The 18068-nt window shown below is 49.4% G+C and overlaps 1 protein-coding gene across 2 annotated transcripts in view; it reads left to right on the top strand.

The window, feature by feature from the left end:
- The window catches only part of Abr (ABR activator of RhoGEF and GTPase), a 189504-nt gene that overhangs the window by 127206 nt on the left and 44230 nt on the right, over positions 1-18068 (top strand). For both annotated transcript variants that reach the window (XM_027924429.2, XM_027924431.2), the window contains 6 exons: positions 3968-4075; positions 6790-6850; positions 11740-11792; positions 12325-12465; positions 14161-14282; positions 15897-16062. In XM_027924429.2, the coding sequence (XP_027780230.1) occupies positions 3968-4075; positions 6790-6850; positions 11740-11792; positions 12325-12465; positions 14161-14282; positions 15897-16062 (651 nt within the window). The remainder of the gene's footprint in view (positions 1-3967; positions 4076-6789; positions 6851-11739; positions 11793-12324; positions 12466-14160; positions 14283-15896; positions 16063-18068) is intronic.

The following is an 18068-nucleotide window of genomic DNA, read 5'->3' as shown; positions in this document are numbered from 1 at the left end:
GGGGCTATGGGGTTGGCAGGGCCTAGATAGAGCTGGGGCAAGCTGGGCATCTGGAGGCAGTTTATTTTCAGCTAAAGTCTCTCTATATTTGATTATTCATTACCGAGAGAAGGGAATTAGCATCTCTGCTATTTGTTTTATGAGATCACTCCAGTGCCAAGTTGCTGTTTCCAAGCAACGTCTACTTTCCAGTTAATGACCCTGGCAGACTAGGACTTGGGCCCTCCATGCTTAGGGTGACTGTGGAGACAGCAGTCCTAGGATGGCCCATGACACCTACACACAGCCTATGCACAAATGGCTCCTGCTCCTGGCTCAGTGGAGGAAGCCAGCCCAGGCCACCAGGCTTCATCCTTTTCATGGAATGGGGGGCATGGAGAGCCTTTTCCTAGAAGAAGGCTTCAGTGATTTGCACTCTGCCTTAGGAAGCAGTTGTCTAGTGCATCTCCTACAACCTGGGACACAGACAACCAGGACTCTCCCAGAAGAACAGGAGCTCCACTTCTTCCTGCCCCCACCCAGAAACTTTCTTTTTGAAAAGTCTTACCTACCCGCCCCCCCCGGGGGGTGGGCACTGCTGAGACTTTCACTGCTCTAGCCTTGGTTTCTCCGGGCATCCCAGTTTTCACTGTCCTTTCTGGCTTCCCTGTCTCCCAGCCCCACCAACTTCCACAAAGGCCTGTCTTGGTGCTGGGAGGCTCTAGGCCCAGCTGTTAGTGCACCCAGCCCCCTGCCCAGCCTCTTTCAAGAATCCCTGAACTGCCCAAGGATTCTTCAGGGAGCAGCATAGACCAGAGTTGGGCTCTGGGACAGCTTGCTTTTCCTAGCACCTTGCGGGGGAAAGTAGAAACCTCTGACAAAGCCTGGCAACAGCTGTACCCCCTTGCTACTTCATCAGAAAGACATTTAAACCAGAAAATCTAGAGAATAACAGCAGACAACTGTTTAAGCACCTCCCAGAATTAACAGATGTTAAACTTGGAAGATAAATACCAAAACTAACTTCCTTACTGTCTCTCTCTTACTTTCCTTCCTCCCTTCATTTCTTCTTTCGGGGATTGAACCCAGGGCCTCTGCTGTTGAGCTACACGTCCAGTCCCTGGCAAAAATTTTTTAACAACAACAAAATATCTATATCTATATCTATATATATTTATTTATTTATTACAGGTGAAGGTGAAGTCTTGTCTTCCCTTTCCTTCCCCTTTTATTCTGAAGCAGCTGTTCTTGTGCATTTGATGTGTACCTTATATACTGTAGTTTATATTTTTACTGCATATCTATATCTTTTTATGACACTGCATGTACTTTCAAAATGTGCATAGGTTTATATGTATGTCATATTTTGTAATTCAATCAACATTTGGTTCATAACATGTTGGTATCGCTACATATAAATCTAGTTCATTCATCTGAACTGCTGTGTGTGTGTCTGAATTCCAGTATTTATGAGCATTTGTTTCCAGCCCTTCCACTATAAGAAAGAAGAGGGAGGCAGTGAGTATCTTGGGCACACACACATGCAGGCTTTTCAAGAGTAGTGATTTCCACCAGAAATAAGTCGCAAGCCACATATATAATTTTATTTATTTATTTATTTATTTTTATTGGTTGTTCAAAACATTACAAAGCTCATGACATATCATCTTTCATACATTTGATTCAAGTGGGTTATGAACTCCCATTTTTACCCCAAATACAAATTGCAGAATTACATCGGTTACACATCCACGTATATAATTTTAAATGTTCTAGTATCCTCCCTCTCCCCCTGGAAGAGCCCTCTCTCTCTCTCTCTTTCTCTTTCTCTCTCTGGCAGAGCTAGGGATTGAATCCAGGGCCTCACATATGCTAGGCAAACCCTCTAACACTGAGCTACATTCCTAGCCTTATTTTCACTTTTTTAAAGGGAAATTTACTTTATTTTTTTTTAAAGAGAGAGTGAGAGACAGAGAGAGAGAGAGAGAGAATTTTTTTTTAACATTTATTTTTTAGTTTTTTGGCGGGCACAACATCTTTGTTTGTATGTGGTGCTGAGGATCAAACCCGGGTCGCACGCATGCCAGGCGAGCGCGCGCGCTACCACTTGAGCCACATCCCCAGCCCATGAAATTTACTTTTTTAAAGGCAAGGTAATTTACATCCTCTTTTACATTCTGTAGCCCAGTGGTAGAGCGCTTGCCTAGGATGTGTGAGGCCCTAGATTCAAACCCCAGCACCACAATAAACAAACAAACAATCAAACACTGATGCCAGGCACTGGGCATACTTGTTATGTATGCTCCACACCCCCTAATAAAAGATTAAGAAATAAACATACAGGTAAAGTTAATTTTTTAAAAAATATTTTATTTAGTTGTAGATGGACACAATACCTTTATTTATTTATTTCTATGTGGTGCTGAGGATCGAACCCAGTGCCTCCCACATGCTAGGAAAGTACTGTATCACTGAGCTGCAACCCCAGCCCAAGCAAAGTTAATTTTAAGAATATATTTTATTTGGGCCTGAGGTCGTGGCTCAGCGGTAAAGTGCTTGCCTAGCATGTATGAGGCCCTGGGTTCGATCCTCAGCACCACATAAAAATAAATAAACGAAATAAAGGTATTGTGTCCAACTACAATTTTTTAAAAAATTAAAAATATATATTTTATTTATCCCAATAGATCCAAATATCATTTCAACATCTAATTTATATTTTAAAATTGGCAAGGTAATTTACATCCTCTTACATTCTGAGTCTTGGGAATCCAGTGTAGATTTTACACATCTCAATTTGCACTGGCCACGTTGCAGGTGTTCAGTAGCCACGTGTAGCTCGTGGCCATTGTGTGGGGCAACATAGTACTGTGGTTTCTTTTTTTTAAATTTTTATATATATATATATATATATATATATATAAAATTAGTTTTTTTAGGTGGACACAATATCTTTATTTTATTTTTATGTGGTGCTGAAGATCGAACCCAGTGCCTCACACATGCCAGGTGAGCACTCTACCACTGAGCCACATCCCCAATCAGTACTGTGGTTTCTATTAGAGGTGAATTTGCTGTGCAGTAGGTTCAGCTCGTGCCTGTTGTCAGCTTTATTAATTATTGACAAGTTCCTCTCCAAATAATTGTACTAACTTATACCTACAGGCCAGTTTATAAGAGTTAATTCTTGCCAACCCTTGATAGCATTTAATTTTTAAATTTCAACCCTCTGACCAGTATGCAATAGTATCTCATTGTGGCTTTAGTTTGAATTTCCGTCCTTTGGAGAAAATATGTATGCACAGCCCAGAGGAGACGTCCCATAAATATTTAAGGAATCAAACTAGGGAGCCTTCGTTTCTCCTTTTACAGAAAGCGGGTGGTGGGATTTGCTCTGCTCCCCCCGCCCCCCAGGAGGCAAGGCTCTTTGTGGTCGCAAGTCAGGGGAAGTTTGGGGTTAGGTCCCAAGTGACCCGCAGATATGTAGTGAGGCAGGGGACGGGGACTTGGGGCCCCGTTAAATGCTGTGCCCCACACTCAGCATGGGGAGTGGGGAACTGAGCAGGCCACATTGTCCACCCCCTTCCCTTGTCTCCCTGTGCTCCTGCTAATGACAGGATATGAAAGAGGACTGAGACCTTGAGGGGCTTCAACCCTGAGATGGTGCTAAAGAAAGCCAAATGTTATGATGAGTCGAATTTCTGGCCTGCCAACAAAGGCCCTGCCCTGCTCTCCTCCCCCCCAAGTACCCTCTTATTAACCTTATTGGCTGAGTCCGTTTCCATGGAAACTGTCAAGTTCAAAGGGATACTGTAATATGTTCATCCTGCCTTTCCTCGCATTCCCAGCGAGCCCTTTGGAGCCGAGTCAGAGGTTCCGAGTGCTAAGGGAGCGCCAGGAGCTCTGGTCAAGCTTTCATCCATTCATTAATCCTCCCCCAGCCCCCTCCCACCCTCCTCTCTCTCCACTCTCTGTCTCCTCCCTGCAGGCCAGCCAGCTTGGTGTGTACAAAGCATTTGTGGATAACTATAAAGTCGCTCTGGAGACAGCTGAGAAGTGCAGCCAGTCCAACAACCAGTTCCAGAAGATCTCAGAGGTAGGAAGTTCCCCACACGACAACCCCGGGCAGCTCGGAACCTTCCAGCCTTTGTCTGTCTCCTCCCTGTTCTCCAGTCAGGGAAGCCGTTCCCCTCATGGGTAATGCTTAGCCTGATATTTGCTTTCTTACACCTGACATTTTTCCTCTTAATATAAGAATATCGATTGGTTTGATTTTTTTTTTTTTTTTAAATTCCATTTCAGGTTAGAGAGAGGAATAGAGAAGGCAAAAAAAAAAAAAAAAAAAGAAAAAGAAAGGCAGTATTCTGCTATATAATGGTGACCTTGGGCAAGTCACTTCCCTTCTCTTGGCCTTTGTTTCCTCTCCTATAGAATGAGCTGTTTGGACTTGTGCACCTCGTCTCAAACTTGCCGGAGCATTATTCAAAATGCAGATCTCCAGGCACCTTTCCTGCAGCTTCTGATTTAAGAAGTCTTGGGGTGCAGCCCCACAGTTTACACTCTAACGAGCTCCTGGGTAACTTTTTACTATCAGGAAGATTCGAGACCTAGAAGCATGGCATTGCCGGCCACTGGCACTTCTATCCAGAAAGTGGCAGGGAGGGGATCAGAATAGGATCCTCAGGATCTGCGGCCCAGTTTGTTCTTTATTCAAAAAAGACCCCAGAGACACCCCTTAACCACTGGCCTTGTAGAAAGCACCCAGTCCAAATTCAGGGCCAGGGAACCTCTTTCTGGGAGAGAATATACTTTTATAGTTCTGGAAGTCCTGCCAGAAAGTCCCCCTAGTCCCTTTGCTTTCCCTGTCTCACTTCTGATGACAGAAAAGTTGGTGAGACATGGGATCGTTTTCCTGAAACTACTCAGGCTATGGGTTATGCCCAAGTTTGGAATCAACCTAGAGGTCGCACAAGAGTTGGACAGATAGAGATGAAAATGTCAGCTCGGTTATTAGAAAAAGCCGGATTGGAAGACGTGGCTTTGGATCCATAGCCACATGGGACTTGCTAATGCTTCACCTCTGAAAGTAAATGTATCTCTCTATTGAATCTATCGGGAATGGCAAGCCACAGGTTTCTCCCTTCTAACTCAGAGTACTGCGAGGGGAGGCCTGGGTTCCATTCCATCTCTCAAACCCATGGGTCAATTGAGTTACCCTCTTCTCAGGAGGATGGAGTGATGGGTGGGGAAGTCCCTCTAAGTGAGGTCATGAGGCTAGAGAACTAGTGCTTCCCCTTAAGCTTCCAGCCCTCCCCAGGAACCAACTGAGCTGCCCGATCTGTGTTCAGAGTGTCCCTGACACAGCTACTTGGATGCCCAGAGCCGACATGGTCCAGAGAGTGTCTAGAGAGTGTTGTTTCCTCCTTATTGCCTGTTCTCTGTGCATGGGCAGAACTCCCTGCACCCATGCTTAAACCCCTTTAACGCTGGCTTGTCCCAGAGGGCAAAGCCAGGCCCATGGCCCTTTGCCAGGTGGCTGTTCATCCTGACTCACTGGATGACGATGTTGCTTCCTGCTGGCGCTGCCACTTAATTACTGCAATTAGGCCTTTCTCCTCTGCAGCAGGAGTGATTTCATACCTCCAGGCTGCACTGGAGGGGGGTGTGATACAAAATTCCTTCAAGCTGGGAATCCAGGCATCAGGGAGAGAGATGCAGCCTGGAGAAGCTGAGTTGGACACACACACACACACACACACACACACACACACACACACACACCATGCACCCCCAAGCTCAGTCCCTAGGGGTTTTCTCTGTCTAGAAACAGTTAGCATAGGAAATAAGCTCCTGCTGTCTGGGCATTTCCTTCCTCCAGGCAGAGCAGGCAGTATCACCAGGGTACCTGACCTTGGCCTCACCTCGCCCCTGCCTTCTCGGGACACTCCTTGCCCAGGCTCTGTGCCCTGAGCCTGCCAAATGGGGATTGCATTTCAGCTCCAATGGCAGGCTGCACTGTCCTGTTGGCAAGGGCTGGGGTCCCTCTCCCTCTAAAGCAGATAGGAAAGGTTTGGATCCCATAAACTGTCCCTGGAATCTTGTCTCCAGCACTCATTCCTGGGTTACTTGGCATGGGTGCCAGGAAGCCATTGTGGCTGTTCCTCCCTGCAGTCTCCTCTCGTGTCCCAGAACAGACGTGGGTGATGGAGAGTGTCGGGGGGCTGGGGTGGTAGTGAGACCCTGCTGTATGGGGAGGGTGTAGCCTGTGACCTTTAGCATCTTTGCCCCAGGCACTCATCCTCCCTGCTCCCCCTGTGCAGGTGTGCAGACCCCTTCTCATCTCAAGGGCATTCATACCCTAGGAATTGACTGAATGCCCCAATGATTGGCCTGGTGCTTGTCCATTCAAACCCTGGCTGCCCTGGGCCTGATATGTACACATCTCTGAGTAGTGTCTTCTGCAGGGGTTACTAGGGGGTGGGATCCTGCTCTTGCCATTTTCTCAGTCTCTGGGAGGCCCTAAGAATTGCTGGGGGGGTGCTTCATGGGAATGCTGAGGAATTCCCGTTACCTTAGCACGTCCTACCAAATAGTCCTGATTCCGGTACCTAGACGGCCCTTTCTTGCCCACACCCCAGCAGCTGGACTCAGGAGGCTCCAGGGAATCTAGGTGGCGAGGCAGAGGTACCCCATGTCCTTGGGTCTCCTTTGTCTCCCTGTGTTTCAAAGCCCCTCTTCCTGCTATGGTCACACTGGGGGAGGGGGAGAGCTGGACAGATCAGGTAGTGATTCTTCTCCTCTTTCTGGCAGGAACTCAAAGTGAAAGGGCCCAAGGACTCCAAGGACAGCCACACATCAGTCACCATGGAAGGTACTTTGGAGAATAGGGCTGCTTTACGGTCACCTTCCTTTGTCTGGTTTTGCGAACTATGGGCTGTGTGTGAACACCAGGCCCTCCCTGCTTGTGTGTGAGAGTGTGTGTGTGTGTATACATGCCCGCGTACCCGGGCTTGTCCTCACACACGCACATGAGGAATCCGGCCTCTCCTCCCCAGGCAGCAGGCCAGCTACAAACGTGCTCCTCCTTAGGATGCCAGCAGGCGCTGGGTCCCTCCTCCCTCCCCTCCCTCCTCCTGCCTCTCCACGCGTCTCCCGCCCTCCCTCTTGCTGGAGGAGCACTTGGAAGGAAGCGGCTGCTTGATTCTGGAGGCTGTGCAGCAGCAGCCGGCAAGGTGGCCGAGTGGCCGGGCTGCTGAGGGGAGCCGGGAGCCGGGAGCGATGGCTACACGCCCCTGCTGCAGGAACAGAGGCTGCCATGGAAATTCTTTTCATCATTCGCTTCTGCTGTAACTGCACTTATGGTAACCCAGGCGCCTCTCCATGGGAGGCGGTGTGAATTAACCCACTGTGGGGGCGGAGGGTTGGCTGGAGTGGGCTTAAATGTGACCATCAGGATTGGGGGGGCCAGCAGAGAAGGGAGGCTGGGCAAGTGGTTGGACCTGTGTGCACAGCCCTGTGGCTTGTGGAGTTGAAGTCTGGGGACTGCTCAGGGCAGGGAGGCTTTGAAATGGAAGGGCCAGTCGGGAAGGGTCCAGGTTCCCCCACAAGGATCTGTGGGGAACTGGTAGCTAAATGCGTGCATGAGAGGCTTTGAGCAACTTCCTAAGGAAATGAAGTGGCAGGCTGTACCTGCAGGCAAGAGAACCCTGAGGCCAGGGAGAGGGTGGGCAGGGGCCCGGTGGACAGGGGCAGAGGGTGTGGACAGCAGTGCCTTGAACCAAGAGCGTGCCAGCCTGGGCTGGAGGGACAAGTTGGGAGTTTCTTTGTTTCCGGAGATAGGAGAGGAGGTTGAGCAGCCTGGGTATTGTGTGCTCTGTGCACATGCCGCCTTCTCTCAGGATGTGCTGGGGGAGCCGGGAGGGACTGGGTTCCTCCCAGGAGGTTTGTTGCTAGCCTCTGGAGGCCCTGGAGCTGAGGTTCCCACACTCAGCACAGAAGGTCAGCTCTGGGAGAAGGGGGTGTGGCAGCTGCTTCTTTGTGAAGGTCACACACCCACTCCTTAATGAAAGGGACCCCAAGCATGTGTGGTGGGGGTAAGGTCCCAGGACAGACATATGCTATCAGCCCAGCTGTTGCTCAGAGGAGGCCAAAGCAGGCCTAGGCAGGGAGGCGTCCAGAAGCAGGTGGGTCCTGCTCTCCAAGGCAAGGAGTGCCTTAGGGATGACCTGAGCTGCGTTGGGCAGGGTGTGAGGGGCAAGTGTGGCCTCCGGGCCAGCTGCTCTGGGCCCATGTGTGTCGGAGCAGCAGGTGGCTGGTTGTAGGACCTTCTTCCCTGCCACCAGGCATTTTTGTCTGCACCCTTCTCAATCACTTTGCTTTCCTATCTCCGTGGTAACCCAGTGCTCCTTGTTAAAGGCTGAACTAAAGGGGGGCGGTGCTGTTTGCTGGAGGAGAGATGATGGATTAGGTTTCCTGGGCTCTTTCCCAGGGGACGCTGTGCAGGACCCCCTCAACCTCACCTTCCTGATCTGACCTGTGTTGAAGTCTGCTTATGACAGAAGCAGCCTCAGAGGCAGGCAGCCTTTCAGCAGCTCCAGTGGACGGCTTTGGGCACTCTACTTGCAGGACAGAAGCTGTCCGGCCAGTCCCCTGCCCTTCAGCGGATTCTGACAGGCTAGGGTCAGAGGAGAGCAGGACTTGAAATTGGATTGTTCAGAGAGCGAGGGGAAATTCTCTTTTTTGATCTGGCCTAGGAGTTGGTCAGGTCTTAGCTCTGGCTTCCCTAAAAGAGAAAGGGGGTCAGTCCTTTCCTTCCTCTTCCCTCCACAAAGAAAGCTTCGTCTCTGTGAAACAGGCCCAGGACCCGGTTATCAGGGTTTCTTTGGTTCCTGCGATGCCATCTTTGAAGTCAGCTTCAAAGTGGGAAATGAAGAATGAAGAAGCCAGCTCTGAAGGAGGGGGCTCACCCTAGTAACTAGGGGTCATCTTACCTACTCCTGGGAAATCTCTCTGAGAACCCTCCTGTCATTCAATTAGCTTTTACAGACGTTGCACTCTCCTGAGGAAAAAGACAGCTCACTATTAGAAGCGGTTTATTATTATTTATGGGTAAACTGAGATCCAAAACCCAGCTACTACTTAAGGCTTTGTGATTGTGAGCAAGTTACATAATCTCTCTGTGCCTCAGTTTTCTCATCTGTAAATTGGGGCTGGTGAAAAAATTGCTCCCCATTCGAATCACAGAAAGTAAAGCACACCAAGCAGTTAACTCAGTGCCATTGGGCAGAGCAAATTCCCAAGCAAACAAAAGAGAGACCAGCATGTTCATGCCAGGGGGCTGATTTTGGGGCAAGTGAAGGTGTTGTTTGCAAAAGTCCTGGGAGAGTCCAGGGAGAGGCTTCCTGGAATAGGAGGAGAGACAAGAATTGCAAGTTGTTGGATGGTGGGTATGCTGGGCCAGATGGCATGATGAGGAGTAGGGACAGTGGTTTACAGCACTGGGGGAAACCAGGCTCACCTGCCAGAGCCGGGAAACAGGGAAGGGGCAGGAGTTCCTGGGCCAAAGGGTGAGCTGCTTCCCCAGGGGATGCAGGCGTGCAGGGGCCACGGGGAACACAAATACTGGGTTGCCCTTCCTCTCTACATCTAACTGTGACTCCAGAGCCTCTTCCTGTCCCTCCTTCTCCTCATTTTTCCTCCTAGCTGTCCTCATCCCACTCGGCCAAGGCTGAGGCTGCAGGTCACATTCCACAGCCCCTGTCAGGTGGACCCTTGAGGTGACTACAAGCGTATTAATAATCCCTCTGAAACCCAACCCACCATTTGTACAGAAGCCTCTTCCTCCTGGGACTCGAGAGAGGCCTGGAGTAGCTGACAGTGCAGTATCAGCTTTCCTGGGGGCTGGAACTCAAGGGCCCACCCTGGCAGGTGTCTGCTGACCTTGCACTTCCTTGTGTGTCTCTGGGTTCTCTTCTGGTGATCCCACCCCCCGCCCCCGCAACTCCGAAGATGGGCTGAACCACAAGTAGGCGGGGGTGCCTTAAAACAGCTTCAGAAGTGAGCCCCCCTGAGCTGGTAACTGGGCTTTACCTCACTGTCCCAGGATATAACAAGCCTTGGCATTCTAGCTCCCATCGCCCATGGAGAGGGCCTCTAGAAATGACTAGATAAGAAAGAGGTACAAATAACCCATAGAAAGTGTGTTTGCATAAAGCAGTGGCTTTCAACCATGACTGGGCATCAGAATCAGCAAAGGAGCTTTTTGAAAAGTGCTGCTCCCCTGTTTCACCCGCAGAGACTTGGGTTTAGTTGATGGGGTGGGGGGGGTGGGCATCTGTTTCTTTTAAGAGCTCCCCCAGTGATTCTAATGGGCAGCCAGGCAAAGACTGCAGATAAGACTCTTGGCACACCGCTGAGACCGCATCTTCTTTGTCGCCAGCAGATTGTTCCCTGAAGTGTCTACTTAGCAATTCACAGGGTATTTATATCTAGGGCTTTTGGAGGGGACACATTGGTTTGGGGGCTGGCTAGGGCATGAGTGGGATCTGGCACAACCTAGTCCTGTGGGAAACCCAGTTGAGGTCCTTCCCAAACCAGCGTCCTACCTCTTACTGCTCCTATGGCAGGAGACCAAAGGTCTCGCCCATGGACTGGGGAATTCGGGTGCAGGCCCAATGCTGAAACCACCATGTTGGGAGAAGCGGGGCACAGCTGCTCGTGAGAAGGATGTTTGGAAGTACTGGGCCACCAGCTGCTTCCTCCACCTGTCCCCACTGAATCCCAGCAATCTTCATGTGTTTGGGTCACAGATGGGTGTGGCTCATGGGGACCTGGCTGAGTTTGCATTTGCCCAACCTCTTGGGGACTGCCACAGGCAAGGCCCCATCAAATCCCTTCAGGAAGTCTTTGCTCCTTAGGCTGCCACTGGCAGAGACTTGGTGCTAAAGTCTGGCCTGCCTCCTGGCCCCCCAGCCTTCCCCATTCTGCCTGGGAGTTCAAGGGCATGTAGAAAAGTCTTTCTTCATAAAGAAGAGGCCAGATGTGTGGGTCAGAGCAAAGCATGCTGCGCGCACTGGTGGGCCAGGCCTCTGACTGGAGGAGCATGAGAATGGAGAAGCTGCCTTTCCTGGAAAAACATTTCCTTCCCCCAGCCCAGAGTCCTGGGTGGGACCCAGAGTGTGCTGGACCTGAGGGGCTTGGCTAGGTGTAGGTGGGGGAGCATGCAGAGGAGCATCTGCTCTGAGCCGGACCAGGCCAGGAGGGTCTGGGAGATGACCCTCAAAGAAGTCATCTCTGGCCGGGTGCTGTGGCACACGCCTGTAATCCCAGCAGCTCGGGAGGCTGAGGCAGGAGGATCAAAAGTTCAAAGCCAGCCTCAGCAACAGTGAGGCACTAAGCAGCTCAGTGAGACTCTGTCTCTAAATACAAAATAGGGCTGGGGATGTGGCTCAGTGGTTAAGTACCCCTGAGTTCAGTCCCCCTGTACCCCCCAGATAAAAAGAAGTCCTGTCTGATAGGCGGTGAGATGCAGAGGCAGAGGCGGTAAGGGAGCCGGGGCTGTGTGTCCGCCTGTTGCTGTGGCATGGCATGCCCTGGGACTGAGAGTGGATGGACAGGTTACTGCGGAATGCTCTTGGGCTCCCTGCAAATGAGTGTTTGTATGGGGCAACAAGGTGGGTTGTGAGATGAAGCCAGCTCCCATGTCTTAAGTTGTTCCTTATATGTCACCATCCTGTCTCCTTTCTCTGCCTTCCCCAACAGCTTTGCTCTACAAGCCCATTGACCGAGTTACTCGGAGTACCCTGGTCCTACACGTGAGTGTCAAGCCCCCTGAATGGCTAGGAAGGGGTTAGGAGTTTGGTGGGAGGGTGCTGGAATCACTGAGAACAGCCTATTTGGGGAGCTGAGCAGAGGGTCCCTGGGCCTCAACTGCGCCTGCCTGGCCTGCAGTAACCATGCCAACGGGGCCAGGGCCTAAATATAGCTTGGCTACTAAGCTTGATATTTGGCCAAATGCTCCCTAGGAGGCAGGCACTTCTCTGCCTCCTGGTCTTTGGTATTCTGGGAGCAGCTAGCTATGGGGTGGGTAGAGGGGTGTCTCTCTCAGCTGCTTGGTGAGATGAGGCTACAGTCATGATGCAGCAAGATTAATCGGGATCACTACCCTCACCCTGAGTGCCCCAACCCTAATTTTTAGTTCAGATTTTTAATAGGCATGACCAGATTAGAGTGTGGGTTCCTGAGTGCCCACCTCAGAATTCTTTTGGTGAGGATTAGGTACTACCTACTATCTTACAGAGCCCAGAATCGTCCTTCTCAACTCACCCCGCCCCCTTCATTTCCCAGGATCTTCTGAAGCACACACCTGTGGACCATCCAGACTACCCACTGTTACAGGATGCCCTCCGCATCTCTCAGAACTTCCTGTCCAGCATCAATGAAGACATTGACCCCCGCCGGACTGCAGTCACTACTCCCAAGGGGGAGGTGAGCTCAAGACCCTGCCTGGCCTCACACCTAGGCTGAGGAGCAGGCATTTGACCAAATGCCCCTGTTCTCTTTCATACATGCATGTCACTGTCAAGTGTCCTGTACCTCTCTACTCCTTGTCTCTGGTTGCCAGCCAAGGTGAGGTGTGCAGTCTTTGCTTGCCACCATTACCTGTAGCATTTCAGACATTGGTCTAAATAGCATTAAGTCCAGTGTCTCATTAATCCCCATGATAACCCAGGGAGGCAGAAGCGGAAATTGAAGCCTGGAGAGTCTCTCCAGGTCTGGCATGAGGTCCCTCAGCCATTAGGGTCAGTACAGGATTGAAGCTATCTGGCTATAAGCCCCTAGCATTGTGCTCCATACCAGAGAAGGGGCCCTCCAGGTGCAAACAACCCCCCTGGTATGCTGCTCTCCCTGGAGGGTTAGGGAACAGAAACTGAGCAGCTTCAGCTCGGCCTGCACAGCAGGTAGGCTGGAGCTGGGGATGAGCCGACAGCTGAACACACTGGCCTCATGATTTCTGAGTCCATCCAGGCTGCTGAGATGCTCCCTGTGGGTGCCTAGATTGGCACAGCAGCTCTCCTGGGGACCCTTCTTGATGGAAAGGTAGCCCAATGAGGGGAAGCAATGTGAAGAATTGAAGGGACGGTGACCCTCATGGGTCAGCATCCTGGCCTAGATACTGTGCTTCCTGTCCAATAGAGGTAATTAAGTGGCATTTAGGAGTGAAGGCTGACTGGGTTTATGCTCCTTTGTTACATTTATGAGCCTCCAGTGTCTCCTGGGAAGAGAAGTAATGAGGGACAGGGTCTGGAGCATGACTAACGGGGCATGGAACTATCTCTGTGTGCAGTTCCCAGCCCTGGTTTGCAACGCCCCAGAATATCATGAGTTTGTTGTACTCTGGGGATAGCTCAGAAATCTCCAGATTGCTTAGCGCACCATCAATTTCAGGTCGTCTTAATTGTATCCTTTCAAATGTTCACCCACATCTTGCAGCATATGTAGGTCACACAGTGTGTCGTGCACATGGGGGAGGCTGGGCTAGGAAGTGACAGCTCCAGAGAAGCCCACTGGCTCTGAGGGTGAGAGGGAGGAAACTCCAAGAGGTGATTCTAGGACTGCTACAGCCCCACTGAGGGAAACCCAGCATCTCCCATCCACGAGGGGAGATTCATGAATCCACTGAGAAGTAATGGAAACAGGCCTGAGTGGTCTGCAGGTCAAGGTTGAGCTGAAAATAGATCAACTTCTCAGACTCAATTAGGAGGCTCTTTGAGGATGAAGGATGTTCTTGGCTCAGGCTAGAGAAACCAGGTCATTCTGAACTAGGGTCCATCCCAGTTGAGAGCTGTGGGAAAACCACTGTTTGTCAATCACATTCTAAGTGCCAGGCACCATGCTGTTTCCTATGCATCATCTTGATTTATCAGGCAGATAACATTCTCCTCCTGGTACAGCGATAAATCTGAGATATGGGAGGCCAGGGAGCTTGCTTGGGGTCACAGCTGAGAAGTGGCAAAATCTGGGGTTCAAGCTCAGGATTCCAAAGCCAGTGCTCTTAACCACTAGGTAATACAGCCCTTCCTTTCCGCCCTCCCTAGCAGGGCCATGTCCCCAGTGCAGCCTGGGCCCTCAGCTGTATCCACCTCTGAGCAGGCTGGGGGTGGGGGGTGCCATCTCCTTCAGACGCGGCAGCTGGTGAAGGACGGCTTCCTGGTGGAAATGTCGGAGAGCTCCCGGAAGCTGCGGCATGTCTTCCTCTTTACAGATGTCCTGCTGTGCGCCAAGCTGAAGAAGACCTCTGCAGGGTGAGTGTGCGGAAGGGGGTCCAGGGTCGCAGTGGGGGGAACCAGACCCTTGGTCCTTGTAGAGCCCTCAGCAACCTTGGGTAATCTGTGTGGTTTTTTTTTTTTTTTCTTTATAAAAAGAAAATTAATTAATTTTATTTCACTACAGAGTCTTTTTCTAAAAATAAATCATGCTTTAAATTATAAAGATAATATAAGGACATATAGAAAAGAGCTGTCAGGCCCACGAACATAAGCCCCTGTCTCCTGCAGCTATATTTCCTTCCCAGTTTTTTAAATGTCATTATGTTTTGTTTTTTTTTCTTTCATATAATTGTAATCAGAGTGAATGCCCAATTTGGGGCTCTGCTTCATCTATTTCACGTCATAAGCATTTTCCCCATTGCTGCCTGATTTTCATAATCATCATTATACTTTCCTGTATGATGTTACAAGTGGATATGCCATAATTTACTTAAGCCTTCTCCTTTTATTAGACATCTCTAAATTTTTTGCTAACTGCAATTCTGTGAATATTCATTAAATCTGCCACTATTTATCGAGGGCTTATGCCATGCCAGGTGCTATGACAAATGCTTTGAATACATGATTTCTGATCTTCCCAACAATGCCACAAAGTGTTTATTATTATTCCCATCTCACAGATGAAAATCCTAGAGAAGGTAACTAAGTTGCCCAAGGTCACACAGCTAGAAGTGGAGGAGATGGGATTTGAACCCTAATCTAAACTGAAAACTCCATTCTATCTCCATCTCAGTAGTGTGGGTCTGCACCGGGCCTTGAGCAGGAAAGGTTCTTCAGTATTTATCCACATATTCGTCCACCTGCATTTACTTATCACCTACTATGTGCCAAGTACACTGCTGTGCAGTATAGAGGTAGATAAGCCATGTGCTCACTGCAGCAATAAGGAACTGGAATGAGAGGTACAAATCTTAAGTTCTGGAGTAAGTCAGAGAAGGAAAGATCTTCATGAGCTTCAATAAAGGGCATGACTCCCTGGAACTAGATCACCTTCGAGATAGTTCTAAAGCAGAGATGGCAATAATCAGCATATGTGCCTCTGCCTGAGTCCTTTGCCCATTGCAGACATTATGAATCAACCATGTTGCTCTTTCTCACTAGGCTTGGATGTAGCTTTATAGTCTTTAATCTAGTACCCTGTGTGACCTCCTGTTAATCAGAGTTGGCATCTAGAATAACATCTTGGTATCCTACATCTACCCTAAAGGAAAATGACTTTGAGCCTAAGGCTAGATGGGCTAGAAGGGAGAGAAGCGTATTGGATGGGGAATAGGAAAGTATAAGTCTAATCAACAAGGCTTTTGTTTTTCTTAATAAACAAGTGACTTGGGATTTTTAAAAACACCAGCCCTACTGGATCTGAAGACTCGTCAAAGTGAGGAGCCCTCACTGTTTGGCGGACCCCAGACCTGACTGGCACTGGTCGATGTGTGTGTTTCCTGATCTAGCTCCTCCGGCTGCGATCATTCTTACCTCTGCAGAGTTCTCAGTAGATCCCGCTTGGGTCATTTTTTGGTTCTGGGCCCAGTGGTTCAGGACTGAAGAGCCAGCTTCCCTGTGGCTCACGTCTCCCTCTGGGCTTGTTTGCAGGAAGCACCAGCAGTATGACTGTAAGTGGTACATCCCCCTGGCCGACTTAGTGTTCCCATCCCCCGAGGAGTCTGAGGCCAGCCCCCACGTGCACCCCTTCCCAGACCATGAGCTAGAGGACATGAAAATGAAGATCTCTGCCCTCAAGAGTGAAATCCAGAAGGAGGTGAGGAGCACCTGGCAGCTGAGCCTTGGGACCATTTTGACTGGGTCCCTTTGAGCTGGGGGGGTGCTGGGGGAGGGGGACATAGAGGGGCAGTTGTGAGGTTTGAGGATCTGCTAAGGGAGGCAGGACACAAGAGTTGGAGCCCTCTGTGTCTGTGATAAGAGAAAGCCCCAGACTAAGGCAGATCAGCTCTGAGCAGATGGTGGGAAGGCCAAGGAGTGAGTGCTCAGAATTTAATGAGTTGAATTATGGGAGAACAGTTTTTGTTGAACACAGTAGACACAGTAGAGAAGGGAAGAAAAAGGAGGGCTTCTTAAGGAAAAGCAGGACTTATGCAAGAGAAAAGGCCTGGGAGATCTCTTGAGGACTGATAGATCAAGTAGGCAAATAAACAGGGAGAGAAGTGACCTCAATACCACAATTAACATGCTTGGTCTAAAAATGCATAGAAGCTTGTGCCTTGACAGAGTGCTGAGATTCTTGTCACACATGGCACATTCATAAATATTTATCCTATATTAAGTCACAAGAGCTGGATGTGGTTGTGGCACAACCATAATCCCAGCAACTCAGGAGGCTGAGGCAAGAGGATAACAATTTTGAGGCCAGCCTCAGCAATTTAGCAAGGCCCTTAGCAACTTAGAGACCCTACCTTAAATAAAAAGGGCCTGAGAATGTGGCTCAGTGGTAAAGTACCCCAGAATTAATCCACAGCATGCCACACACACAATTAAACCACAGGAGAAATTTCAATTTAAAAACAATAGCGGGGCTGGGGATGTGGCTCAAGTGGTAGCGCACTCGCCTAGCATGCGTGAGGCACTGGGTTCAATTCTCAGCACCACATAAAAAATAAAATAAAGATATTTTGTCCACCTAAAACTAAAAAATAGATATTAAAAAAATTAGCATACAGGTAACACTCATAGACCACACTGCTGTAAAATTTGAAGTCAAAGGCTAGAATATTAGTTGAATGAGTGGAAAGTTAAAACTTCCAATTTACAGAATCAAAAAAAGAAACTGTGCACTATTTAGAACGACACAAAAATGAGAGTTGCACATGTTAAAACCCAGAGTATACAACCAAAGCACTGTTTAGAGGAAAATGCATAGCTTTAAATTCTTACACTTGAAAACAGTGGCTAGAGGAAAGGACATTGATGGAGGCTTCCCAGTGACCAGAAGGTAGGGCATGGAGTGCTTTGGTTGGCCTGGTCTCTTCCTCCTCCATCCAAGTTTGGCTTAGACCTCGCCTCTTCTGGAAAACCTTCTCCGGTGTCCACCTTCACCATAATCCGGGTTAGGTGCCCTGCTCCCAGTCCTGGCTGTTCACCTTTGGTTTTGCTTGACTGGTGTTGACTATAACAGCTTGGTCAGCTTTATTTCTTCCTCCCTAAAATTTGAACACCAGTAAGCGGGTTGTTTTCTCTAGTTCTGTGCCCCTAGTACTTAGCATGTAGTCAGTAGGTGCTTCATGTATTAACTGTTGATGAATAAGTAACCAAATGACCTCTAAGGATCCTTTCAACTCAGATCTCTCTCTTTGAAAAGGGAAAAGAAGACCACAGTTATAGGGGTATTTGGGACATGGGAGTGTGCTAGGATTGAAGGCAATGGGGTACATCTGCCCAAAGGAAGTGCCCTGGCCAGCACAGGTGTCCTCCTCCATCAGGGCTGGGCCCCGGCCTGCTGCAGTGACACCTCCTTCCCCATCTGATGCTGCCCATCATCTCCACTCCAGGGGCAGCCTGCATGCATGTTTCTTCCCAGGCTACGGGGAGTGGTAGGTCTTATGCCTTCCTCCTGCCTAAAGTATGCAGACAGAGGCTTCTACTCAGTCAAGCCCATGCCTACTGAGCCCCAGTAGCTACAAGGAGCATCCCAGACACCTGATGGAGCTCCTCATCCAGTGGAGAGGGCAGCTCTGCAAAATGTACACTTACACATGTACTGTGTGTGTGTACAAATATATTTTTAAAGGTATATATGTAAAGATACAAGTA

Source organism: Marmota flaviventris, chromosome 17, assembly GCF_047511675.1.
Source record: "Marmota flaviventris isolate mMarFla1 chromosome 17, mMarFla1.hap1, whole genome shotgun sequence".
NCBI lineage: Eukaryota > Metazoa > Chordata > Mammalia > Rodentia > Sciuridae > Marmota > Marmota flaviventris.
This window is presented reverse-complemented; position numbering and strand designations above follow the sequence as displayed.